Here is a 25,898-nt window from a genome sequence, read left to right on the forward strand (position 1 = left end):
CAAAAGCATGAACTTGTCACACAGCCCGCTGCTGCATTGCATGTTCAACAGTATGTGGCTGGAGTCCACATGCTGCAGCTATGCCAACGGCGTGTTGGAGGCAACCTCGAATAACATCAACAACAACACCAAAGCGCAGTAACGTTTATACACCTGATGGAACAAGAGCCGTAACGGAATAGGCTAGGGATAAGTACACGTACTGCGCAGTCGGTTAATGGAGCATAGCGAAGTAAGGATGGAATTTTACACTATGATGCTGTCTGCTTCGGGTTGTGGATAAGGTGATGTACCCCCCCAGACCAATGACATGGCACGATGTACGATGAGAGGGTATTTGGTTTGGATGGCCTGTCAGTGGTGCCATCTTGTCTCCTTTGAACGGGTACGCTAGGATCCGCAGGCCGGTCCCTGCCAAGCTCTGGACACCGCCCGCAGTCAACCAGCCCACCCATCCACTCAGATGCCGCCCTGTACGGCTATAGTATGATTGGATAGCCTGGCCCCTGCGCGAGCCTCAACCCGTGGGAAATTTATTGAGGCGCGTTTCCCGTCAACAACGCCTCTCCCACACGCCCTTCACTTGTGTTGTTGCTTCTTGTCGCACAGTATGGGTCTCCTCGCCAATGTCGCCGGCCCCTTGGGCAACTTCACCTCCAACTCGTCGCTCCCCGTCCTCGTCGCCGCCGGCTTCGCCTCCTTTATCCTGCTCGCTGTCGTTCTCAATGTCTTGAAGCAGCTGCTGCTCAAGAACCCCAATGAGCCGCCTCTCGTGTTCCACTGGCTGCCTGTGATCGGTAGCACCGTCACGTATGGCATGGACCCGTATGCGTTCTTCTTCGCCAACCAGAAGAAGGTGTGTAGGAGATACAATGCCAGAACTGGACATGACTGACTGGAAGTAGTATGGCAATGTCTTCACCTTTATCCTCCTCGGTCGCAAGATGACTGTGTGTCTCGACACCACCGGCAACAACTTTATCCTCAACGGAAAGATCAAGGACGTCAACGCCGAGGAGATCTACTCCCCGCTCTGCACACCGGTCTTTGGCAAGGACGTCGTATACGACTGCCCCAACTCGAAGCTCATGGAGCAGAAGAAGGTGCGTACACGACTCGGTCTCATAATTGATCCATAGCTAACGCAAGGACAGTTCGTCAAGTTCGGTCTCACCCAAGACGCTCTCCGCTCCTACGTTACCCTCATCACACAAGAATGCGAAGACTTTGTCAAGCGCCACAAGGCTTTCAAGGGACAGAAGGGCACTTTCGACGTCCCCAAAGTCATGGCCGAACTCACCATCTACACCGCCTCTCGTTCGCTCCAGGGTCAGGAAATCCGCAACTCGTTCGACTCCAAGTTCGCTGAGCTATACCACGACCTCGACATGGGCTTCTCACCCATCAACTTCATGCTTTCTTGGGCCCCGCTCCCCCACAACCGCGCACGCGACAACGCACGTGAGACGATGATCAAGCTATACTCTGAGGTTGTTCGCAAGAGGAGATCGGGCGAGGTTAAGAAGGACTCTCCCGACATGATCTGGCATCTCATGGACTGCAAGTACAAGGACGGCACACCAGTTCCCGAGCACGAGATTGCCGGAATCATGATTGCGCTGCTCATGGCTGGTCAACATTCCTCCTCATCGACCATCTCCTGGATCATACTCCGATTGGCACAAAACCCCCACCTGGTCGAGGAACTCCTAGCTGAGCAGAAGTCGGCTCTTGGTGAAGACCTCCCACCGCTAACCTACGAAGACCTTCAGAAGCTCCCCCTCCACACTCAAGTCGTTAAGGAGACCCTCCGTATCCACGCCCCGATCCACTCTATCATGCGCAAGGTCAAGCAGCCTCTTGTCGTCGATGGAACAAACTACGTTGTGCCCACCTCCCACACCCTCATGTCCTCGCCTGGTTTCTCCGCTCAGCTCGATACGCACTTTGTCAACCCCTCCGTCTGGGACCCGCACCGCTGGGACGCTGAGCACCAACAATATGACGAGGAGCGTGACGATGCCGACCAGGAGAAGATCGACTACGGCTGGGGTGTTGTGTCCAAGGGCACAAACTCTCCCTACCTGCCCTTTGGCGCTGGAAGGCACCGATGCATCGGCGAGCAATTTGCTTACCTCCAACTGCAAACTATTCTCGTAGCATTTGTGCGTGAGTTCAAGCTCAGGAACGTCGGTGGCAGCAAGGACATTGTCAACACTGACTACTCGAGTTTGTTCTCTAGGCCTTTGGCCCCTGGTGTTGTAGAGTGGGAGAAGAGAGAGAAGGAGCTGTAGAGAACTACACAACCCTTCATCGCTCTATGAAGCTTTGCGTTTTTAATGATGGGTGCATGTAGATACAGGTGGTTATCCTGCTGTCTACGAGCATGAGCGCGCATGAGGTTCTGGGTTCCGTTCCATGCCAACATAGACTTTGGGATTAGTATATTAGTTAATACTTTTGGGTATCTAGGAGGAAAAGAAGTAATGAGAATCGAACATACCAGTAACATACATTGACATACATTGGCATGAATTCGGTGGCCGTGTTGTAGAGGTTCCATGCCGGATAAGGCCGACTAGGTCGATGTTGTATAGCCGAGGAGATGTCATAGCCTTCCGGTAGGTCTACCGGAACCTCTAAAACTGGAGCGCGTCATGTTTCCTAGTCACACATCCGACTACGGCTGTCATTTCACACCTCCTATACCTCGATTTCTGTGTACATTCAGTTTGTAATATATCAGAGTGGTTGAAAAGACTTGGAAAGCCCACTTTGATCACAACTACTTACTCACAATCGGTTTCCGCCGAGCTTTAGATGAACAAAATCAAAGACTATCCAAGACGAGGATAGATTATCAACAGAAGAGAAGACTAAATGATAAACGACATGCAAAGATTGAAAGAGGATTACCCATGGATTCAAACGCCGCTGGTGGTAGGCGCGCCGATGCGATTAATCGCTCTGGCTGACATGGCTGTTGAAGTATCGAAAGCCGGTAAGTTGAAGAAGAAACTATCACTTCTATTCTTCTCTAGATCCATGCGGTGGGTAATCTGCATGATCAAGCCCCTCCATCTTATTTCATGCTTTGCAGCACGCATTAGCAGTTAACATCATCCTAACCAGACCGCACAGGAGGAATCGGATTCATAGGCGCAGGAACAGACGTCTCGGATCTAGAATCCCATATCCAGCACGCAAAAACACTCTTACAAGACATACCCGCCGCACTACCAACGAAAAACGGAACACTTCCCATCGGCATCGGCTTCATAAACTGGGGCGCAGATCTTGAAATGGCTATACCCATCATCGCGCAACACCGTCCAGCAGCAGTATGGTTCTTCGCGCCTTCATCAACAGCATCCCTCGTGCAATGGGCAGAAGCAAGTAGAACCGCCTCCCCCTCAACGAGAATCTGGGTCCAAATAGGCAGTATAAAAGACGCCGTGGAAGTAGTCCAACAAATCCAACCAGACGTCCTCGTCGTCCAAGGCACAGACGCAGGAGGCCATGGTCTCGTCCAAGGCGCAAGTATAATAACCCTCCTCCCCGAAGTCGCCGACACTATCAACACTCTCCAGCAACACCCCAAACCCATTCTCCTAGCCGCAGGCGGCATATCTGAATCCCGCACCTTCACCGCATCCCTCACTCTCGGCGCCTCAGGCTGCGTGCTGGGAACACGTCTCCTCGCTACCCCCGAAGCAGCCATCAGCACGGGTTACCGCTCTGCTATCCTGCGCACCACCGACGGCGGACAAAGCACTGTGCGCACTAAAGTCTATGATTCTCTGCGCGGCACGAATTGGGCGGAGACGCATAATGCGCGCGGTATTATTACGCAGAGCTATGTAGATGCTGTGGAGAAGGGGATGAGTCAAGAGGAGAATACGCGGTTGTATCAGGAGGAAATGAGGAAGGGGGATGAGGGGTGGAGGGAGGGTGGGGGTAGGATGACTGCGTATGCGGGGAGTGGGGTTGGCTTGGTCAGGGAGGTTATGGGGGCTGGGGAGGTGGTGAGGGAGGTTAGAGAGGGGGTTGTGGGTGTGTTGGAGGGGGTGAGGAGGAGGGCGAGGCTGTAGTGCTCTCCCTTTTTGTGGGTTCGTAAAATGGAGATGCGATTCATCTGGTAGGTGGAATGTACATATACATACATGCATGTCTGAAGTTCGTTTCTCTGGTGGAACATATGAAAACACATAGTGGGTTGAGATGCGAGGGTGCGATGATGGAATCGTCGCTCGGATATTTTGACACATGGTAAGAAACAGAAGAGCGTGTCACCTACTACCTGCTCGCTCATGTACTCCTGACGTCTGCCACTCACAGAATTCCAAGACCATGCTCCATTCCCGCCTGCTCTTTCCTGTACTCCAGGCATTGCTGCACCGGATGGGTATGTGGCTCGACATTGGTAGTTTGATACTCGAGCTGTACAATCTGCAGCTCGTGGCCGTTCGAACACTCTACAAAGCCTTGGTCGCCCGGTATCTGCCCGTCTTGAGGTTGAACGCACGCTGGTCCTTCAACCACCGTCTGTATCCAGAAACGCTACCAATCTTCTCGCCGTAGTAATCCGGTGGAGGGTTCGCCAGCGAAGAGGCAGTAGGGTCGACGCGGTGGCGCTTGATGCGGTTGAAGAAGGCCGAATCTTTCTACACACACTATCGTCAGTATCCGGCATCTCAACACTATCCAGATGTGACTTACCCGCGTGAATTCGCCCAGCACACCCCTGTAAGCCAGATTGAAGACCTGGTTGCCGAAAATAGGCCCAATGAGCCATCCCACAGCCATCATGCCCAAGGTGCTCAGTCCCATGAGCATGAAGGGATCGAAGCCGCCAAGTTGGGCCGAGAGGGTCGCGTCATAGCCATTGTTGATCATGGTGGTGAGACCAAAGTACGTCACGCCCACCGCGCCCACTCCCGAGCAGGCCTGGCCGATTCTCCGGCGCGTGCGGCGTAGGGCGAAGAAGGCGTTCCATGTGAGTTGAGGTTGTGCGCTGGGCGAGTTGTTGGCTACGGGCTGTGCGGGCGCAGTCGATGCATAGCGCACTATCAGTCTGCTGGGAAACGTGGTGCGAGAGGCGGTGGTCGGACTGTTGCGCTGTTGTTGTGGGAGCGTGCTTGGTCGTGTGCATGTGGAGAAGGAAGTCGCGGCGGCGGTGGATGAGGGCGCCAGTATCGAGGGTGGGAAGCGGTTGGCAAAGGCCCTCGCTGGGCACAGTGCACTTCGTGTGAGCATCGTGGACGTGTCTTGGACAACGGTGGGGCGGCGTCGTGAGGTCGCAATCGTACCGCGAACTTTCCACTTCGATGTCAGTAGCTGCAGATTGCGGGCCTTGGCGATTGCGGAGAAGCGTCCTGCACTGTCGTCGCCGGATTGGGTTTGCTCTGCGCTTCGTGTCTTACAACAACCCAGACTGTTGCAGCTCTTGATCCGGAGGATTTTTCGAATGCGCTCAACGTTGGCGAGACGTCATTTCTTCATCTTGCTCGGAGGCTGCTGACTCATCCGTTCGGCCATTTTCTCCACACTATGGGTCACAACCATCGCTTTCGAAACTTCTACGTTGTCTAGTCTCCTGATGTCTCACGACAAATGATGTGCTTCATGGTTCAGATCAGCACATCTCCTCGGTTTTGATCACATCTATCCAGGGCAAGTCATGAGTGGTATGCCCTCCGAAAGAGCTGTGCAGAATCTGGCAATGAGAGGGGAAGGCGTGTGTCCAATGTGCCTCTTCACAAGCTTAGATTCACCTGATCAACGCTTTGTTTGTCAAGCCTTGTTAAGGGCAACCCCGTGGGTTGTGCCTGCTACACGCACGTTCAATCATCACCCTTGTCTCCGTGCCACGCAAACCTTACAGACGCACAGCCGGTACCGGTCGAATGGATACGTACTCCATTCCTTAGGGTCTTCCTTCCTTTCTGGGAATCATGGTTCGGTGCCTGTACCTGCAGTTGTCGCCCACAGGTGTGGCTCGATAGTCACAGGTCTGGACACGGGTAGGTCGATCGCTCAGCGAGACCACCACAACCTTGGAACGCTATGATATCCCTGTAGACTATGCCTCGGGGACCGGAGATGGTCTAGCTGCTTTTGGTGCCATGCTTGTGGCTTGTCAACCACACAAAAGCTTTCTTGTGAACGTGGCCCAAAGTCTGATTCATGGGAACAACGCAAATTTGAGAGACATGCAGGTGGTTGTTATAGGTGCTCAGCTCAAGTCTCAGTCTGTGACTACGGAGAAATCATGTTTCTCTGAGTAGTGGCCACTGCCATGGTTTGATGTGACATAAATGAAGTATATCAAGTCTCGTTACTGTAGCAAGTCAGCCAGTCAAATGAAGGCCCCACCGACTCAGGATTCAGTATCTCCACGTCCTACTGTCGCCCTCTGCCTAAGACCAACTACTCGCCATGCAGCAAACTCGACCCCGACCAATCTCCCTGAACATATCCACGACATGTCCAGTACCATGGCGCGCCATCCGTCCTCCTACACCACGACGCGCAACCTATCCATCAATGTCTACATTGATCAACGCCAAGAATGAAGTCCCCCGTGCCGCCCTTGTCCTACTGGGACCCTGAAACGCCGTTACCTTTCGCCTCTACCAGCTCGGAAGTCTCTCCGAGCTCACCAACGAACCCGTTCCTCGCTCCACCCAAGTCCCCAATAGAGCAGCAACACCTTTTCCCAAAGGCAGCCCCCCTCCTTCCTGCGTCCCCTCTATCAATCTTCGACAGTCCACTGTCGCCAATGGCGGTCACATTTCTTCGTACACCCACCCCTTCGCCAACCAAAGCGACGTTTCTTCTACCAGCCTCTCCAGATCTATCCCCGCGCTTCTTACTCCCACGATCACCGCCTCCTTGCACGATGGGGAATAGAAGAGTCTCCGTGTATGATGTTGTGAAAGATATCGTAGAGAGGAAAGGCAGTGTGGCTAGTATGGTGAGGAAGCAAGAGATGATGAAGTCGAAATTCTATCAGTCGCTATTCTTGAAGAGACAGAAGGAGATGAATGGTTATGCAGGGAACAGGAAGAAAGGAGAGAAGACCAGATGGACGATAAAGGGAATATGGAGACGGCTGACTGGTGGCAGGAATTACCGGGAAGTCGAAGGAAAGAATAGAGTTGTACAGAGTGAGGATCGCATCAAGACATCTAGGCCTCAGAGCCTGTTGTCCCGAGTTTAGTCTTTACCTGAGTTTGATATAATTCACGATGTGCCTTCAGTGTCGTCTGGCGTGAGTTGAAGAACCTCCTGTATGCCATGTTTGACGCCAAAGCGACATATATTGGGAACCCTATTCGATGCAGAATTCGAGTTCACTGAGAACCCTCCGCGAATCGAATGACGTAGACTTGAGTGATCCATTGGCGCGGATGTAAAGTTCGATGGTAGATAGTGGCAACGGGACGCTGACGAGCTAGCGAAGGATGTGTTGCGAACCACGGGAGACTCGGAAGACGATCGACGTAAGAATCTTAGAGGATGCCATCCTTTCTGCTTCGCAAATCAGCTCGTAGGAAGTATCGTGTGTAATGGCGTTGCGATAACCCATGGAGCATCAATGACGTGTAATCTTGTCATTCCGGTGGGTAATATTGAGGCTAGAGATTAGAAAGCGGGCTCGAGAAGCCATTGACACCGAGTCGTGCGTATGAGAAACCAGCTTCAAACAAAAGTAGTGCGATTGTTGAGCAATGTTGAACGTGTTATTTGCGACACAACACCTTATGCGCAAGCCTCAGGGTCCACCGTGATAAAGGCGTGTATTGCGGATGCAGGCGTATTTCTCGGCGATATTGCTGAGAAACCACCAACTCGGTGCAAGTGGGCTGTCGTACTGGGTGTCACGGCCGCTTATGCGGCGAGAAAGTCGGTCAGACTCTAGCGTAAGGCACACCGTGGTCAGACCACACGAGACTGGCTACTGGCTCCGCTGGGACTACGGATTATACCATTGTGACATTCGCCATGGCAGGCGAATGCCAGGGGAGCGACGTCAGTCTCCGTGGCCGTGGTAAGAGTGAGGTTATCTGGGACCAAGACCAAGTGGATGCCGGTGGATGACAGTGGATCCTAGGGTGCTCCCAGGCGCGGATCGAAGCACCCCAACATACGACGCTCAGGCAGGTGGTTATCAGTGGAGCCGCGCTAAGGGCAAACGAGCGAGCGTTTGCAATTCGAATTTGACAATATCGCGATAAAGGATTCTGGTAGACCCTGATTTTCTGCGGGCCTGTATACAGTTGCCAGGCTGCTGGATCAAGGTGTTGTGATTGACTTGTCGACTGGTCCGATACGCAACGCTTCCAAGACGTTCAAGAAATTCCAAGCACCATTGGCATACTGCACTAAGACGATTGGGGAAGTACCCGAGCCTGACCCCGTGATTGGCTGCGATTCCTGGGGCAAATAACTGTGGTTTTTCGGGCATCAGCACGGTGGATCTGGGAGCCGGTGCCGTTGGATAGGAACGTTCGCCATGAGGTGTCAAACACGCGACGTCGCACCTCTTATGGAGAGGATTTGGCTGTCTGGTTCCCCCACGCAGTGATAACGGCCTTCTCGAAGCGGGTGATGGAGCGAAGACGGGCCTAATTATCGAGGAAACTGAAACGAGCGAGGGATTGTCGTGCTAGGATGCGAGGTTAGATGGGCAATGTAACGCAATACTGCGGTGCCCGTTACGCCCGATAACACAACACACGCCGCAATCACGAGCGCTTGGCTTTGCCTATTCGCGGACTTCGCGATGGCAAGACTGAAGCGCCTTGGAGCGCCACCGATGGAGTGGTTGACAAACAGTAATGTTGGAGAGGCATCGCGTCTCGGGCTAACCGAGGCGGAGATGACGGAAGCGAATGCGCTAGACCGGCCCAGGCAGGTGCACATGGAGGTGGGGCACGTGAGAGGCTTCTCCACACTACACCAAGTAAGCGCAACCATCCGGCTGCAGATAAGACGGCCGGTATGCACCAACCTCGATTCGCCAATAGAGGCAGCTGGCAAGGAAAGCGGCGTTGGATCCGAAGAAAACCGCAGTAGCCAAGGGAGCCCAGCACTGCAATCAGCGTTCTAGAAAGCCTGCTAGAACTTTGCTAAATCCGTCCCTCGCGTTTACTCGCAAGTCGCGCATTCGTTATCAGTCTTGTTTGGGACCAATCTCCGCCCAGCGACCGGGTCTGACCAAAGGGCACCAAGGGGCCCCTCGAAGCTCACACCAAGCCCTATGCGCCACCGGCCGATTTGCTGTTGCGGGGAGGTCCCAAGCTAATCCCAAGAGCCGCGGCGGGGCGCCAATTCACGGTCCTTGTTAGCGCTACCCGCTTGCGGCGAACGCTTGTTCTGGGTGCACACGACCAGCCAACCAAACACGGCGCCAGTCTATCAGTCGTCAGCCTGGCCCTTCACTGTAATGGAGGGGTGCCAAGCTGTCGGCTCGTGCGCCTCGTGCATCAATGAACGGGGGTCCCTGTCGCTCGTTCCGCGAGCCCATCTCGAACGTGGACTGGATAAATGTCAATTGCCTCCCCCTCCGCTGATCCAGATCTGACATTAAAGAGCAGCCGGTCCCAGGGTCTCTCTCGTCTTCATCAGTCTTTTTCTACCCCCAGCACTGACCTGTCCAACCGCCCATCATGGACTACGAAAAGGCCCTCCCGCCTGATGAGAAGACTACCGTCCCTCACCCGACTGTCGAAAGTCGGGCTGAGGAGGCCGCCGACTGGCGCGACCAGGAGGACTTCATGACCCGTAACGGTCTGAACATGAAGTCTTTCCAGCGTCGTCCCCAAGAAGGCCCCATGGTCGTCCTCGACAAGTCCATGAAGACGCGCCATCTTCACATGATTGCCATCGGTGGTTCCATCGGTGCTGGTTTCTTCGTCGGTTCCGGTGGTGCTCTTTCCAGGGGTGTAAGTTGCACAGTACGCGGTTACTTTTGGATATCAACTTACAATTACTTAGGGCCCTGCCACGCTCCTCATTGATTTCTCAATCATGGGTATAATGATCTTCAACGTCGGTATGTAGAGATCACACCTGTTTTACGCACGCAAGCAAGACTGACACGTCTTGCAGTCTACGCTCTCGGTGAACTCGCTGTTATGTACCCCGTTTCCGGTGGTTTCTACACCTACTCCACTCGCTTCATCGATCCATCTTGGGGTTTCGCCATGGGCTGGAACTACGTTTTCCAATGGGCCATCGTCTTACCTCTTGAACTTCTCGTCGCCGGTTTAACAGTCCAATATTGGGACGGTGCCAAGGGAATCAACGTCGCTGTCTTCATCACGGCTTTCTGGCTATTCATTTGTCTCATCAACATTTGGGGTACTCTGGGATACGCCGAAGAAGAGTTCTGGTCGTCGTGTATCAAGCTTGGCGCAACCGTCGTTTTCATGATCATCGCCTTGGTCTTGGTTCTCGGAGGAGGACCCAGCAACGGCATGTACTCTGAATACTGGGGAGCGCGTACCTGGTACAACCCTGGTGCCTTCGCCAACGGTTTCAAGGGATTCTGCACCGTCTTTGTTACCGCAGCCTTCTCCTTCTCCGGTACCGAACTTGTCGGTCTCGCTGCCGCTGAGACGAAGAACCCTTTGAAGTCCCTTCCTGGTGCCATCCGTCAGGTCTTCTGGCGAATCACCCTGTTCTACATCCTTGGTCTCACCTTCGTTGGTCTGCTCGTCGAGCACACTGACGACCGTCTTATCGGTAACTCCTCCGGTGACGCCAACGCCTCGCCCTTCGTCATTGCTGGCAAGAACGCTGGTCTGATTGGATTCGACAGCTTCATGAACGTTGTCATTATGGTCTCCGTTGTCTCCATTGGTGTCTCTGGTGTTTACGGTGGTTCGCGTACCCTCACCGCCCTCGCTGACCAGGGTTATGCCCCCAAGCTCTTCACCTACGTCGACCGTGCTGGACGTCCTCTTTACTCTGTTGCCTTCATTCTTATGTGGGGTCCCCTAGCCTACATGAACTTGGCCTCAACCGGTGAGACTATCTTCAACTGGTTCGTCTCCCTGTCCGGACTTGCCGCTCTCTTCACCTGGGGTTCCATCTGCCTTGCCCACATCCGCTTCCGCAAGGCTTGGGCTTACCACGGGCACACTCTGGACGAGATTCCATTCAAGGCCGCTGGTGGTGTCATTGGCTCATGGATCGGTATTATCATTATTATCATCGTCTTGATGGCACAGGTAAGATTTCCTCTGATCACCTCTGTACTGCATTTTGCTAACATGGACATCAGTTCTACACTGCCGTTTCTCCCATTGGAAAGAGGCTTGGTACTGCCACCGATTTCTTCCAGGCATACCTCGCTATCTTCGTTGTTGCTGCTTTCTGGATTGCCGGATACTTCTGGAAGCGCGAGGGATGGCTCCGAACTGCACAGATGGACGTTGACACTGGTCGTCGTGAGCTCGACTGGGACCTCATCAACGCTGAGCGTGCCGAGATCGCGACATGGCCAGCATGGAAGCGTCTCTTGAACCGCATCTTTTAAGCTTGTCTTTGCATGAGTTTAGTGTACGGTCTATGTATCGTCCAAGTGTTCTAGAGTCGATTATCAGTCGATGAATTCTTTCATTACTGACTGATACATCACGTCCGCCTTTGATATAGGTGATCTTCAATGTTAATATACCCCTTCTTTCAACATCCGGATTCTACCGTGACTGCCATGCCTGCTGTGAGATAGTTTACGGGTACCAGCTTCGGCTTCTTCCCATCTGGTGATGGGCGAAGAAGTGTTGCCCTTTGGCAACTCTCTAATCATGTGCACCACACCAATGAAGCTTTCTTATCTTCAGATTGTCTTGCGTTGCCAACCCTCTTAGCTCCAAGATCGTCGCCTCGGCTCCGCTGCTGAGAGTAGCCAAGTCTCTTTCTTTTTCTGCAATAATTGCAAATCAACCAAGGAAAAAGTTAAACACCATGAAGCCTACGTTACTACGAATTTTCTGTTTTGCTCGTCTTATCCTAGTGAAGTCTGCAGACCTATTCAGTTTTACCTTACATGCGGTGATCGTGTTGTACAGACAGCCTTGTACAGTTACACACAGCAGACGTACGTGACATGGGAGCTCGGGATTTTGAAGATAAGGCGAGAGATGGAAGTCTTGTTGTCTGCTAGCGAAGGGTGAAGCAGGATCAAAACTGTGAATTCTGTTGCTGGTCGCTACTTCGCAGAGACGCTGCCACAGTCTGAGTGCCGCATACGCTTCGAGAATTGAGCGCTATATCCAAACCCCAATCAAGTAGGTCACATCAAGAAAAGGAGTCCATGAATTCCTTCACCTCTGGCGCTTGACCACCAAAATGTTTCTTCGGAAGAGCCATAACCTCCAGACCGTACAATGGTCGTGCTCTGCTCACTGTGTTCGCTGTTGGCTTGGTATCACTGGGGCAGATGGAGTCTGACGTATAAGCGACATATACTTGGCTTGGCTCGAAAGCCTTTTGCAGGTTGACCTTGACCTTGTCCATTGTCATGCCCTGAGCCTTGTGGACGGTAATAGCATAGCCTGTCATGAGTGGGATCTGAGTTCTGGACAAGAGGCTATAGGGCGCAGTTTCGCCCAGGTCAGGGCTCGAACAACTCGGGAAAATAGTCCTGATCTGTCCATCTTCGACATCCACTACCGGCCAAGGCTAGTAATTGTTTTCTTCGGCGTATTTCCGGATCTCATGGTGCTCGTATGTGGCATGTGACCCAGCGAGAATTGGACCATCGCTTCCACGTTCCTCACCTTCCTAACGGGCCCGGGCAGCTTTATCTCACCATATTCCTCGAAATCTACGATGATGCCCTGTGTCCCGTTGACCAGACCAGCCTCAGGATCAAGATTGTGCTGCAATACAACCCGCATACGTTTCTTGAACCGCAAGACTGACTCATACCGGTGTTTGTCCTGCGGAGGAAAGATCAGCACGACTTCTAGTATGCGACAAGTGGCGACTTACCGGCTCTTTCAGGGTACCATCCTTATTTCTGACTTCGTGTTTTTTGAGCTCTGGGTTCGTCTTACGATGCGATTTTTTCCAGCTGAAGTAGTCTTTGCAAGCGAACCGCAGAGGTTGAGATGGCAGTGCGTTGATGCACTTGTTGTTAATGTGATCGACGTCTGCTCGATGTGGGTATATCTCCACTGCCCCTTCTGTTGCACATTCATGGTTCAGGAGCGTATACGCATGATTCTCAGAAATGTCTACATCTGTAACCTGTGAGCAAAAGAGCTGCATCATGGCTCTGAAGCTTGTTTACTTCTTCTGATTGATTGCAGAACTTCGACGAACTTGCGATCGCTCTGTCGAAAAATCTTGGTCAAATTGACATTTACGAATCCGCACTCCTGTGATAGTCAATATATAGTCCCTATTTGATGGGAAGAAGGCTCAAGTTTACCTGCCATGCCCTACTACGAAATGCCCATTTGTCTACGTCGTGGAAGACGTTTTCCGGACAACTCCGGTTATCGCAGTGATATTGGTCATCGTAATCGTCCTCTCTCAAGGGCTTTCCACAGTTGATACAGTTTTGGAGGGGGTTCACTGGGGCGACTTGGCAGAACTGGGTATTGAGTTAGTTTTTGCATATCCCAAAGTCGCTATTACATTTACATCTCCTGTAACCACAAGTTGAACGCCGCCGAAAGGTTTCCTTGAACCTCGTGCCTCCTTCATCACTTCGTTCAGCCGAGTGAAGAAATAGTTTTCGACCATGCTGATTTCGTCAATGACGAAGACATCTGTCTTGTTCATCCTGTTCTAAACTTGGTTCCTATGAGCGTCTCTTCTCAATGTATCCAAGTCTTTGTTTACGCCAGGTACTATCCAGCCAGCGTAAAACCTGAATACACGTCAATTACATGTACAGAATCGTGGGGCTTTAGATCATACCAAAGAGTGATGCCATTGACGTTCAAAGCAGCGAGATTTCTCGGCACGCAGATACGAACGTTCTTGTTGCGCGACTTCAGTTCCTTGACTAAGGCCCGCAATATGGTTGACTTGCCGCAGCCGGCGGACCCTGTGTAGAATACATTGTGGTCGGCTACGATAAGAGCAACAACGAGTTGTTGCTCTTTGCTTAGGGGAGACTCAGCTTGGGCGAGTGGATTGATAAGTCCTGCTGGTTCCGTGTGCGTGCTGGCTTCCGCCTCCTGCTCGAGTCTAGCTCCACTGGGGCGTGTCGTGACCCTAGCGGGTGTGAAGATTCATGCCGCGCGGCGTCAGTGGCTACGCGCTTGCTAGGAGGCGAGAATTGCGATACGGACGCGGTTCGTTTAGCCCGAGGCATGTTGGCTCGCACAAAGCAGAGGTCTCGTTCTGCAGGTGTCTGGCATCCCAACAGGGTTCAGACAAGACGCGACGCGACGAGTGATAAACGCTAAACCTCTTCGCAAAGCCCTAATTCCTGGGTTCGTCATCCGTCATCCGCTGCTCACCGTGGCTGTAGCACGACCTGGAACATCACAGTGTTACCATCACAAACGTCGCCATGCGATGGGATAATTCGAGGACTCTGACAGCCAATTTGTGGAAATTTGAATCTCGTGAGATAGTCATACAGTCCACCTGCCTGCCCAAGTATCAGGACTATGACAAGATGCTGTCCTACTCTACGCATGACAGAACTCCTTCCTATCCTCTTGTTCTCCTTACCAACGAAGAATTTATCGGACCGGGGCTCACTCTCAGCGAGCTGCAGCATAAACGGCGTGCTCAAGACTGGACACGCAAGACTTTGGACTCCTTCGATACCTAAGTAGGCGCCTGCCCGCCGTGTCTATTACTCTGGGCTGAATTGTCAGTATTCTAGTCAACGCGACGTTTTTTGAGAGGTGGCTCACTGAGAGGCGGCCAACTCGAGATCGCATCTTCTCGCATCTTGTATTGTTTGAGCTCCAGGATAAGACGGTTGTTCTCTTCATTGAGTTTGCGGTTCTTGTCCTTCTCGATGCGAAGCTCTTCCAAATACCTCTGGAGACGCCTCTCAGGTACTAGCCTAGTCAGCTCGGCCTTTGGCGCAGGTGTGGCATCTGGCTTTTCGTTCAAGATATCTTTGAGACCTTCGATAAGGAATTCGACAGTTACGCCCATCTCGAGAGCACCGTCAATACCCGCTTTGAGATTGTCGAGTGGATCCTGGAATTTGCGCGGAAGACCTCTGGCAGGGTCAAGGTTAGATAGACGGTCACGTAAAGTCTTCTCAAGTTTCTGCAACTCTTTGTAATCTTTCTCTGGTTCATTGGAATGGTTCGCGCGCTTGTATGCCGTGGATAAAAGGCCGTAGGTTGTGCGACATCGCCGATAGTCTGCCCTATCGATAGTTTCCGAAGGTAGGAGTTCTTCCATGTCTACACGATGTCAGTATCGATCTCACTCTCAGATTCTGAATGCATTCTACATACCTTCGATGATCTTGCCAATCTGGCCATGACCGATTTGGGAAGCAGCCATTGCAGGGTATGAATGCGTGTCTATCGCGAGTTGGAGATGGTTGATGAGAGCGATTATTGATTAGTCGAGTTGAATCAACGGTCGGCGCTGCAGTGGTCGGAAAGAATTGGGTTCAAGTAAGCAGTACCTATGGAGGTGAGTGTGTTTGTGCCTGGATAAGTGGGTCATGTGAAAGCAGGCACGGGAAGGAATGAGAACCTGGTACCTTCCGTAGGTGTAAGCGTGACCACTCTTGTTCTAGCTGGCTTGCCTCAATTGTGCGCATATTTCATGTTTACTTCGTATATTCGTATATCAAGCTTTGTTGAGGTCATGCGTGTGAAACCAGTGATGAACAGAACCACTTGGCGGTGGCCCCGGTTCGCGACGCTCTCAGCCGCAGCAACTTCCTCCACTCATAAAAACGAAAGCAAGTGACAACAGCATCTAGGATACAACGAAACGCGATCCTTATATACTTGATCAAAGAATGGGTTGGACACAATCTAGTCATCTAGATAACTCCCGCTATTGCACATAGTTGTAGACTTTTGCCCACAAGCAATAGTCAGTACCGTCTTTGTCTTGTAGAAATCACACTCCGCCCGGATGTCCTTATCCGACCAGAACCACTCATCTCCCTGTCGGATATCTATGAACCTGCTGTAGAGATCCTGATAGAAATGGCGGCCGAGAAAAGCCATCATCTTCGTCGTATCTAGAGTATCTTGAGGCGTGGGAGCCGGGATGGCAGCACCAAAAGTATGTGATGCAGATGGCGCCACCTTAGCTGCCACCTTGGGTGGATGCGCTGGAAGCGCGATGCGAGCGCGACGAATGTTGTCGAAGCCCACTATCTCCAGCGTGTCTAGGACAGTGTCTGAAGCCTGCTTGCTCACGCCATGAGCTTCTAATCGGCAGGAAAGATGCTCATCAACCCATGATGATAATTTGGGCCCTTCGCAGCTCATGTGCGCATCTACTGAAAGTATCTCAATCTGCCCACCTGGCTTGAGCACACGCATGCAGTCAAAGAAAGATCGAGCCCAATCGTCGTTTCGAAGAACAGTCGCGACAGAGCGCGAGATAACGGCGTCGAAGTAGTTATCGGGGAACGGCGTTGGCGATGACAGAGAAGGCACATATAGTGTATGATGGTTTAGAGGCGCAGGGTAGGTGGTAGCTGGCTGGGTTTTCGTGGTAGAGAGTGTATATACGGTCACTGCAGGGTAATGGTGTGCGAGCATCCAGCCATCCGCTGCGGCGGTTAGCATCAATGCGTATCTAGAGCGAGCCGGAACCGGAAGAGAGACATACCCAGAGAACCATGTATTTGGAGTACCCTCCTCTGGTCTGTTGGTTGACTACTACTCAGTAGCTCATGCGCGGGCGACTGTAAGGGTTTGTTCTGCGTCAAGCGTTGATAGGCGGTTAGCGCCCACAGCCGCTGCTCGAACATGATCTCCTGGAAGCTTTCGTCGTCGTCCAAGCCATCCCACTCTTCGCTTAATCGAGCAGACATGATGCGGGTACCGGCATTCTCCATCTTGGCCAGCGCGCGTGTGAAGAGCGTTTGAGCGGGTTTGACACCTTGATCCTGTTCACGACTTTGTCTACTGCCAGTCCGCGAACCACGCTCAACCGGCTCGAAATAAGGGGGTTGGGAGACAGGTTGTAGCCTGGAGGAAGGTTTAGAAGGGCGAGGGTCATCAAAAGCATCGTCCGAGAGGGCGGTCTCGTACCCCGAAGTGCCCGAAAAGACACTGTGATTGGAGTGTGCGATGCTAGATGGGTTGGATGAAGCGCGGGAAATAGTGGAATATTGTGACTTCCTGTCTGCAGTATGTGTAAGCATGCTATTCGTATTGACCGCGGTTCATATGCTCCAGTGGACCAGCCATATGCGGTCATGGTAGTAGAAACCGTGTGTTATCAGGTATCAAAAAGACGATATGCACGTACCTGGTAGACCAACAGGGCTAAGCATCCCTGGTGTTGGAGGCAGCGCACCAGACGGAGGAGGACAAGGTAGCGGGAGTGGAAAGCGTGGCGGCTGGAGTTTTCGGGATGTTTGATCAGAACGCTGTGACTGTGGCCTTCGAGACACTTGGTGTGGTGCATCCAGAGGAGCAGTGGGTGGTGCCGGTCCTTGGTCAAGTCCGAGTTCCAGCTCTGGCTTTATCGCCAGCTCTTTTGGACGTTGTGTCTCCTTACATGTCGACAGTGGAGCAATCTCCTGGATGCCCTTCTTATTGTTCTTGCCGAACCAACCGCCGATACCACTCTTTCCTCCTGATCTGGAGTCTGACGAGCTTGTTGCATCTTGACGCTTGCTGCTGTGTGTGCTCCCGGATGACTGTGAGGTTGCCGAGAAAGACCTTCTGGTCGTATCGTCTTCCTTTGCTCTTCTTGCTTTGCGAGCTCCTACCGTCTCGGCATGTTGTGGAGGAACATCAAATGTTGGAAACATGTCGACTATCTCAATACGGTGCCCTCATCGCCTTCCAGGCGGGGATCTTCGCTCGATAATAGTTCATCGTTTCGGCATGTCACAACACGTACCACCTGTTAGGCCAGCCCGTTCACGGAAAATAGTCTCAATCTCGCCAACTGAGCCGGCTAGCGTTTTTAGCGTGATGATTGCAGTTTGGTGTTGGGTGTTCCAAGTCAGCGGTGGTTGGTGGCCTTACAGACCAGCGACACAGGGACGCCCGGTTCCCGCCGAGAATAGTGCCGAACTTAGTGCAGAAGTCCCCATCGATAACAGCGCAGATGATGATCAGCGCAAGTGACCTTTACCAACCCACACTTTCGGAACAGACAACCCAAACTAGAGGGGTACAGGGTGATGACAGTATCAAGATCTTCCCTCGTTCTGCACATCGCAACAATACGCTCGCGCGAGCATGTCACTCCTTACTGCCTATGCAGCACCGACACGCACGCTCATGAAGACGGCTTCATCACATGTGCGCCACCAACCACTTTTAGCGTCTGCTAGATGACCGCTTACCTTCCCCCTTCATGGAAGCCCCGGGAAGCGGCACATCGACCATTGGATCGAGCACGTCAAAGCCATCGTTGGGACTTCTGCGACTCGTTAGAACTTCTTGGAAATCCCGACAATCAGGTACCTTTCGTTTCTGATGTCCAGTAACCAAGTCCGATTCTTCTACCGATGCGCCATCGGTCTTTGGACCCTTTAGACTTCAACACCGTAACTTCGTAACCACTAAACTCATTTGCGACATGCACCGCACACAACAAGCCTCGGCAATCATGGAATTATCACCGCTGAGATGTTGAAGGAAGCGGTGCATGGCATACATGTACATGGCACACGACGTCACTACTACGTATCTAACGATTGCTTGACTCGTTTTCGCTTCCTGGCTCAGTTGAGGTTATCTAGATACTGTGCTAATGCCAGTGGATTACTCGGTGCGGCCCACAACCCGGAATCCGACGACCACATTTTAGTGTAGGGGACATAGCCAAGGCGGACGGTTCTTCAGTGGCGTATGCGCGGTTGCATCTCACCGAGGGACGGCTTGGATGAGAAGATGAAACAGCAACACACCTAGCCGTTCGACCTGCCATAACGGAGCGAGATTTTTAGGCATATAGTGTCTTCCACATTCGCTTAACGAGAATCCATCTCCGATCACGGAGGATGCCTTATGTGGCTTACCGCGAACTCCTTACGGGATCGTTGCGGGCACCTGCATGACGCGAGCGAGCCTGCTACGCTTTATCCACTGCACTAGGTGTAGTCTCCGTATCTTCCTCTTTGAGCACGGCGAGTATATCTGGGGGTTGATCTCCGTCGTTACCTGGGGTGTCGATGGTCTCGTAGTGCTACACCAATCTATCATCTCAGGTGTCTTTCTTTTGGGTCCTGAAAATGGGTTTCATTGAACGAAACAAAGCTGCTCTCAATGATGTGGTTTCCGCTTCATTTGTGGGCAGGTACTTTCACCTTGATGGTTCCGGGCATGTATGTTGTCCATGGTCTCTCAATGCGTTAGGCAGTACTAACTATCAAAGCCCAACGAAATCAAAAATGCGAGGTTCACGACAGAGCTGCGCGCTGGACTGACGACCTTCTTCACCATGGCATACATTATCGCTGTCAACGTAAGTCACCCACGCTGTCAAAGTGGTACGTGTGCTAACGAAACCACCACTTGTAGGCTTCCGTCCTCACAGACTCCGGTGCGACATGTGTCTGCAACGACCCTGTCGACCCAACATGTATCAACGACGAAGCCTACTCTCTCTGCCTCCTCGAAATCAACCGCGACTTCGTTACTGCTACCGCCGCCATCGCAGCGCTCGGCTCGTTCCTCATGGGCCTTCTTGCAAACCTTCCAGTCGCGCTCGCACCGGCTATGGGCCTTAACGCGTATCTGGCATATCAGATTGTAGGTTTCCACGGCACAGGTCCCATCGACTACCGTGTTGCAATGACCGCTGTTTTCGTCGAAGGCTTCATCTTCGTTGCGCTCTCCCTCGCTGGTATTCGCCAATGGTTGGCCCGCATCATTCCTGCTAGCATCAAAGTCGCATGTGGTGCGGGTATCGGTCTGTTCTTGACATTGATCGGACTTTCATACTCTGCTGGTATCGGTGCCATTACAGGAGCTAAAGCCACACCACTTGACCTTGGAGGCTGCCCCACTGAGTACCTCGACCCGGACACTGGCTCGTGTCTGTCACACAAAGCCACCAATCCTACAATGTGGCTCGGCTTCCTTGTGGGCGGTGTCTTCACTGCCCTACTCATGACATACAAGATCCGTGGTTCAATGATTTTTGGTATCGCACTGGTCTCGATTTTCTGCTGGCCTCGCGATACTTCAATCACCTACTTCCCACGCACAACAGTTGGTGACAGCCGTTTCGAGTTCTTCAAGAACATTGTCGCTTTCCATCCTATCAAGCATACATTGTTGGCACAGGATTGGGATTTGTCCAATGTAGGCGGACAGTTCGCTCTGGCCGTCTTCACTATGCTTTACGTCGACATTTTGGACGCGACGGGTACTTTGTACTCCATGGCTCGCTTCTCAGGCGTTGTCGATCCTGACACGGGTGACTTCCCCCGAAGTACAATTGCCTACTCTGCGGACGCTATCGCCATCTCCATCGGCTCCCTCTTTGGATCTTCGCCTGTGACCGCTTTCGTCGAGTCTGGTGTAAGTACCATATCTGACTGCTTTGAGTTTCCTCCATACTAACATATACAGGCTGGTATCCAGGAAGGCGGTCGCACAGGCCTCACGGCAATCACCACCGGCATCTGCTTCTTCATCTCCCTCTTTTTCGCACCCATTTTCGCCTCCATCCCGCCTTGGGCAACAGGTGGAGCACTCATCTTGGTCGGCTGCATGATGATGCGTGGTGTCCTAGCCATCAACTGGAACTATCCAGGCGATTCCATCCCCGCGTTCGTTACACTCATGTTCATGCCTTTCTCGTACTCAATCGCGTACGGTCTCATTGCTGGAATCATGTGCTACGCTATTATAAACACAACTACATGGGCTCTCGGTGCCATCTCAGGCGGACGTCTACTTCCACCTGACTATGACAACAAGGAGTACTGGAGCTGTAAGTGTACCCATGTTCTGGCCATCTTTTGCACATCATACTAATGAGAGCTTGCTCTAGTCCGATCAGACTCGCCACGCGCTCAGCCTTGGTTCATCCGCGCCATGAAAGGCGACAAGAAGTTCTGGAGACCCCAGGACACCGACTCGTTTGAGTTGGAGTCTACCGAAGCACGCGTCGAAGCACATGCGAAGGCCTAAACGAATGTTTCCATTGCTGCTTCCGTGATAGACCGTTTTCACGCCGATCCTGATCTTACGATACCAAAGCTTAGCTTGATTGCAATTGTAAACTCACTCATAGACTAATTAGACGTCTTTTTGGACACATACTATTGATGATTACGTGCGCGTCATTACTGCCAAATAACTTATGGTACACTGTTCTCGTCTCAATGCAGCTACCCTACTCATAGAATACCAAACATCTAACCTCGATACTCTGCCGTCCAGGCGCATCCTCAGGCGTGTTCGGATCCGCGAAAGCAGTATGTGGTGTTCTGACTGCCACACCCTTCTTGCCGTGAGACATGCCCTCTCCAAAACTATCATAGCACTTGAGCAGAATAACTTCCTCAGGCGTCATATCTTTCTGAAAGTAGAATTTGTGCTGGTTATTCGCTGCCACCGACATGGTCTCGCCCTTGACTTCATAGCCTTCTGTGGAGGTATGGTTGTTTGGGTCGGGAAGGACTTCTTTTCCCCGATCGTCGACGTCCATGGAATCGGCGCGCTTAGGGTATAGGAGGTTTGTAGCAACGAAATCGGATGGTGATGTTGTTCTCCAGTCTATCATGGCAAGGGGATGGTCCGAGGCAGGATTCTCAATGGGTCGCCATACGTTGATGATTTGGTAGCGGCCTTTGACCCATTGGTCGGCTTCTTCAGGTGAGAGATGGCGGCGCACGCGTGCTTCTGCTGCGGCTTCCGTCTGGTCTACATGGACTTGCTGGACTGGTTGCCTAGGAGAGTTCTTGTCTCGTCTCCGGATCGTGTGGTCGAAGATGACAACCTTTTTCACGCCAGGCAGCTTGTTGCGTAGTAAGGCTTCGACTTCAGCGTAGTAGCCTTCTCGCACTGCTGCGTCGTCGGTGAAGGATTTCTCTTTGGCGGGATATGAGTAGACGGCAAAGCCGGAGTTGTCGGTGTTGAATTCATGTTCGTGGCCTCGTAGGTTGTGGACGGATCGCTCGTGCCATTTGTGCGAGAAACTGGTGCCGGGGCCGTCTACCTTGGCCCAAGGCTTTCCAGAATAGGAGTCGGTGTCGATATGGGAGAAGCTTGCTGTAGTCATTTTGATTGTCTGAGCTTCAGACTGGAGGAATCGGATTTGCGCGTGGCTTCCCAAATATGGGTTGTAGGAAGCCGTCTGATGTAGCTTTGGAAAGTGGTGGCTGTAGCTGGTTCGGGCTGCTCTTGTGAAAGTCGTAAGTCTTGTGGCAACGCTCATAAGAGTGGTTCTATCGTGATCAAATGGAAAGGGTACCTAATCAAAAAGCAACATGGAACTGATGCTGTTTATGTACGCTCCACTGCTTAGAAATGATACATGACGCCATACTGAAGTTTGGCCGATGTGCTCATAAATTAACCAATCAGATTCCTCCTTCATGCCGACCATGAAATCGTGGTGAGCAGTCGCGTGCTTTGGTGGCGAAGACGATGCTACGTAATAGGCTACATCCAGACTGTGCGGACTTTTCTTATACCCGATTGGCTGAAGGCGACTTCCCCGCAACCCTCAGTTCGGCTTCAACATGTGTGCCGTCACTGTCCGAAGAACTTCCGTCTTTCTTTCACACTATGCCACGACACGCCGTCAGCGACGATGAAGAACCACTTGAGGACAGAACGGCTGCTCTTACGCTCAAGAACAAGAAGACGGAGCGCATGAAGCGCAAGAATGCGACCAGACAACAGAAACGCGACGCCATCGTAAACATCACAAAGTTGCCCACCGAGCTCATCCTCGAAACCCTTAAATATCTCCGTCCCCATGATATCTTTGAATTCAGCTTCGTCAATCGCCGCTTTCACAGTCTCGTCGAAGCCAACGCGAACGTCATTGGCGACGCCATCATCGCACGCCGCTACAACATCCTCATCAAATGCCTCCCCACCCCCCGACTCCTCGCCGACGTCGACGCCCCGATACAAACCCTCCTGATTGACCCCGCGCGTCAAAAGCAACTCAGCATACACAACCGTCCATACCAACACATACAATCGCCAGATCCACACCAACTGTGCACATGTCTAACCTGCATCCTAACGTGGAATAATCTGGGATTGGTCCTAGACTTTGCACATTGGCAGAACCACCTCGACACCGGAACTCCGATCCCCATAATACCGCGTGGACAGTCACCGGAGTGGAACCAAGAGCTCGTAGCGCGCAACGCACGTATAGCCCGCAAAGCGGTAGACAACTCGCTATGGCACGCTGCAATCCTAGAGCGACACCTGGAAAGTACCACGCGCGCTATACGGCGGCACTCGAAGAACAGGGGGAATAAACGTGTTCACGTGGAAATGACGGAGGCGGAGGCTGTGGAGGAGACGGATGCGTTTTTGGCGAAACACGGGCCGCCGAGTTTGGAATTTCCGTACCAGCGGGATGAGTATTATATGCTGTAAGTCATTTACCACCTATATCATATGTTCACTTGGGCGCGAGTTTTGTTGACAAGATGCCAGGGAAGCATACCTACCCAACCGGTGGTGGAGGAAGCAAGAATCGTATTGGTTCTATACAATCAATGGGCAACACGAACGCGATCTGGAACTTGTTCAACGTTTCGCGAGACGGTAACGCAATACATCAGGTTCTTCGAGCGCAGCACAATACTCGCGACGGTATCATGGAAGACCTTGAGACTCAACGTGTCATGGAGTGCTATGCGAAGAGATGAGTATTCGTATACAGAAGCAGTTCGCTAAAGCGCAGACAACGAATGAACCGAGTTCAAGAGACAACGCCTAACCCAACCGTAATCCCAATGCAAGGTGATCTAACAGCTCGAAAGCAAAAGAAGCGCTCATATGCAGAAACAATGCAACGTTGCTGTCCTATCCACAGTTTACCTCTAGTTCAGCCGCTCCGGCCCACCACTAAAGCTATACCCACTTCCACTGTGACTCGGCGCTCTGTCCATACCCATGCTACCAAGAGGCCCCGCACCAGCCTCTCTTCTAAATTCTTCATATCCACCCGGACTCAACGCGTCCACGCCGGCAGCTATACTTGCACTGCTGTCTCTATACTCTGCATACGGAGGCACAGCCCCCCTGCCACCGCCACCATATGTTCCGTTCCTATCCTCACCCCAACTCAGCGGGCGGCCTGGGTGCCTACCCTCATCCGTTTCTGTGCTGTGTAGCAACGCATATTCGTCTTCTTCTTGGTTTCCGCCGCGGTCGGTACGGCGATCGAGCGAGTCTGATGAGTCGCGGCCGTTTGCGGTTTCTATCTCTGTCGACCAGGCTGCGTCTTTGGGGTTGTTGTAGGCGGAGTCGCCCGAGGCGTAGTGTGTGTTTTCTGAGGAGGATTGGTAGGGCATGACGCCTTCGCGGAGGTATTTGTGGAGGTAGTAGCCGGATACGCCGGTGGTGATGGCGAAGAAGAGGCTGCGGAAGGGTCAGTAGACGTTCTTGTTCATTTGATACCCGAGTTGCAAGGGGTGCTTACAAGACCATGACACCGACGCCTACAGCGGCCTTGCTGACCTTGCATTTGGCCTCATCTCCGTATAAAAATGTTGTGCAGTTGCGGTCGTCATCTGCAATCTTCTCCTTCTTGGCTCCCTCTTTGATACCGTGGGCATTCCACATGGCCACCGAGATGAAGGCTGCGAACCACAGGATAGTGTATAAAGCGTCGACGGCGAGGAAAGCGTAGGCGGAGGCGAAGCGTTGGGCGCGCGACCACATGGGTACCATTGTGAGGTAGATTATGGCGGGAATGGAGACGAAGCACTGCGAGCAACCTTTTGTCAGCCATGTTCACGTTGAGGTAAGAGACCATCTTGAAGGCGATGCCGTATAGAAAGAACAGAGTGCAACTTACCATAGCAAAGAAATACTTTGTAGGTCCTTCAACGGGGCCATCCTTGGTCATAACAGCGATCGTAAGACACGCCGCTATGAAGACGAAGATGGCCTGGAAAACATGTGCCACCACCTTGCACTTCTGGATATATGACTGCGGTATCCGCATGTTGTGTGGATGTGTTTATCTCCCCAATCTCAAAGTCGTAGTATGCGTGGAAGGGCGCGGAAAGGCCTGAAGGGTGAGCGTAAACAGACAGCTCACTCAGCCCTGCGGATACGTCAATACGGGTAGCCTCCGATGCTACCGAGTCTGCTCTCTGCGTCACGTAACCGCTGAACAACAAACAACGTCTTGGATTCGTGTGCGTAAAGAGATGCGAAAACAGGACCGCGAAAGAATGTCGTAGTCTCCTCGAACAACAATGGAAAGGCGAAGCGTCAATGTCAGACACCGTTCGAGTCTCAGCCTCACTGCTTGGTGGATCCCGCAAGCCTGCCAAACTGCCCAGTCGCGTCCCCGCCGCGCAGCCCGCTTCTTCGCTTCTGCAGGGTTTGTGCCTAACCCGGCAACCAGACTGTAGCGTCGCTGGTGGATATTAATAGAGGGCGAGAACGGGTACCGAGCAAGTTAGGCGGTTTAAGGGCTAGGGATGGGCGTTCCTGGTTGAACCGTTTGGCGTTGGCGTTGGTCGCTGGTTGCTACGGGTGAGGGCGATGACGTGGGCTTCCGGCGAATCTCTTGTGCATGCA

At 52.4% G+C, this 25,898-nt stretch overlaps 10 protein-coding genes across 10 annotated transcripts; 5 read left to right on the forward strand and 5 right to left on the reverse strand.

Moving 5' to 3' along the window:
- Window positions 1-460: 460 nt before the first annotated feature.
- BKA58DRAFT_342357 (cytochrome P450 14a-demethylase) lies at window positions 461-2,652 on the forward strand. Its single transcript, XM_046168365.1, has 3 exons — window positions 461-856; window positions 906-1,103; window positions 1,155-2,652. The coding sequence occupies exons 1-3, from the start codon at window positions 611-613 to the stop codon at window positions 2,292-2,294; spliced, it is 1,584 nt and encodes a 527-aa protein (XP_046023447.1). The 5' UTR covers window positions 461-610; the 3' UTR covers window positions 2,295-2,652.
- Window positions 2,588-4,475, forward strand: BKA58DRAFT_460659 (oxidoreductase). Its single transcript, XM_046174773.1, has 2 exons — window positions 2,588-3,001; window positions 3,142-4,475. Exons 1-2 carry the CDS (start codon window positions 2,881-2,883, stop codon window positions 4,089-4,091), a joined length of 1,071 nt encoding a protein of 356 aa, XP_046023448.1. The 5' UTR covers window positions 2,588-2,880; the 3' UTR covers window positions 4,092-4,475.
- BKA58DRAFT_342360 (mitochondrial import protein Pam17-domain-containing protein) lies at window positions 4,061-5,540 on the reverse strand. Its single transcript, XM_046168366.1, has 2 exons — window positions 4,720-5,540; window positions 4,061-4,664 (listed from the first exon to the last, which is right to left on the reverse strand). The coding sequence occupies exons 1-2, from the start codon at window positions 5,254-5,256 to the stop codon at window positions 4,476-4,478; spliced, it is 726 nt and encodes a 241-aa protein (XP_046023449.1). The 5' UTR covers window positions 5,257-5,540; the 3' UTR covers window positions 4,061-4,475.
- Window positions 5,541-9,177: 3,637 nt separating this feature from the next.
- Window positions 9,178-11,701, forward strand: BKA58DRAFT_388642 (amino-acid permease inda1). The gene is made up of 4 exons (XM_046170675.1): window positions 9,178-9,950; window positions 10,003-10,060; window positions 10,117-11,240; window positions 11,294-11,701. The coding sequence occupies exons 1-4, from the start codon at window positions 9,675-9,677 to the stop codon at window positions 11,546-11,548; spliced, it is 1,713 nt and encodes a 570-aa protein (XP_046023450.1). The 5' UTR covers window positions 9,178-9,674; the 3' UTR covers window positions 11,549-11,701.
- A 2,837-nt stretch (window positions 11,702-14,538) lies between these two features.
- BKA58DRAFT_212218 (uncharacterized protein) lies at window positions 14,539-15,727 on the reverse strand. The gene is made up of 3 exons (XM_046166063.1): window positions 15,459-15,727; window positions 14,898-15,404; window positions 14,539-14,846 (listed from the first exon to the last, which is right to left on the reverse strand). The coding sequence occupies exons 1-3, from the start codon at window positions 15,505-15,507 to the stop codon at window positions 14,809-14,811; spliced, it is 594 nt and encodes a 197-aa protein (XP_046023451.1). The 5' UTR covers window positions 15,508-15,727; the 3' UTR covers window positions 14,539-14,808.
- Window positions 15,728-15,992: 265 nt separating this feature from the next.
- BKA58DRAFT_412864 (uncharacterized protein) lies at window positions 15,993-17,956 on the reverse strand (the record flags this gene model as incomplete). Its single annotated transcript, XM_046172379.1, has 3 exons — window positions 15,993-16,744; window positions 16,804-17,322; window positions 17,449-17,956. The coding sequence occupies 3 exons, from the start codon at window positions 17,954-17,956 to the stop codon at window positions 15,993-15,995; spliced, it is 1,779 nt and encodes a 592-aa protein (XP_046023452.1).
- A 1,225-nt stretch (window positions 17,957-19,181) lies between these two features.
- On the forward strand, window positions 19,182-21,402 carry BKA58DRAFT_212229 (purine transporter). Its single transcript, XM_046166064.1, has 5 exons — window positions 19,182-19,483; window positions 19,534-19,623; window positions 19,680-20,684; window positions 20,736-21,099; window positions 21,160-21,402. Exons 1-5 carry the CDS (start codon window positions 19,391-19,393, stop codon window positions 21,297-21,299), a joined length of 1,692 nt encoding a protein of 563 aa, XP_046023453.1. The 5' UTR covers window positions 19,182-19,390; the 3' UTR covers window positions 21,300-21,402.
- An 18-nt stretch (window positions 21,403-21,420) lies between these two features.
- BKA58DRAFT_342373 (uncharacterized protein) lies at window positions 21,421-22,749 on the reverse strand. Its single transcript, XM_046168367.1, has 2 exons — window positions 22,585-22,749; window positions 21,421-22,513 (listed from the first exon to the last, which is right to left on the reverse strand). Exon 2 carries the CDS (start codon window positions 22,390-22,392, stop codon window positions 21,505-21,507), a length of 888 nt encoding a protein of 295 aa, XP_046023454.1. The 5' UTR covers window positions 22,393-22,513; window positions 22,585-22,749; the 3' UTR covers window positions 21,421-21,504.
- Window positions 22,750-22,901: 152 nt separating this feature from the next.
- Window positions 22,902-23,910, forward strand: BKA58DRAFT_320049 (uncharacterized protein; the record flags this gene model as incomplete). The annotated part of the gene is made up of 2 exons (XM_046167746.1): window positions 22,902-23,731; window positions 23,796-23,910. 2 exons carry the CDS (start codon window positions 22,902-22,904, stop codon window positions 23,908-23,910), a joined length of 945 nt encoding a protein of 314 aa, XP_046023455.1.
- Window positions 23,911-23,959: 49 nt separating this feature from the next.
- Window positions 23,960-25,588, reverse strand: BKA58DRAFT_212263 (uncharacterized protein). Its single transcript, XM_046166065.1, has 3 exons — window positions 25,165-25,588; window positions 24,787-25,073; window positions 23,960-24,725 (listed from the first exon to the last, which is right to left on the reverse strand). Exons 1-3 carry the CDS (start codon window positions 25,312-25,314, stop codon window positions 24,185-24,187), a joined length of 978 nt encoding a protein of 325 aa, XP_046023456.1. The 5' UTR covers window positions 25,315-25,588; the 3' UTR covers window positions 23,960-24,184.
- Window positions 25,589-25,898: the final 310 nt, after the last annotated feature.

This window comes from Alternaria rosae, assembly GCF_020736505.1.
Source record: "Alternaria rosae strain MPI-PUGE-AT-0040 chromosome Unknown BKA58scaffold_7, whole genome shotgun sequence".
NCBI lineage: Eukaryota > Fungi > Ascomycota > Dothideomycetes > Pleosporales > Pleosporaceae > Alternaria > Alternaria rosae.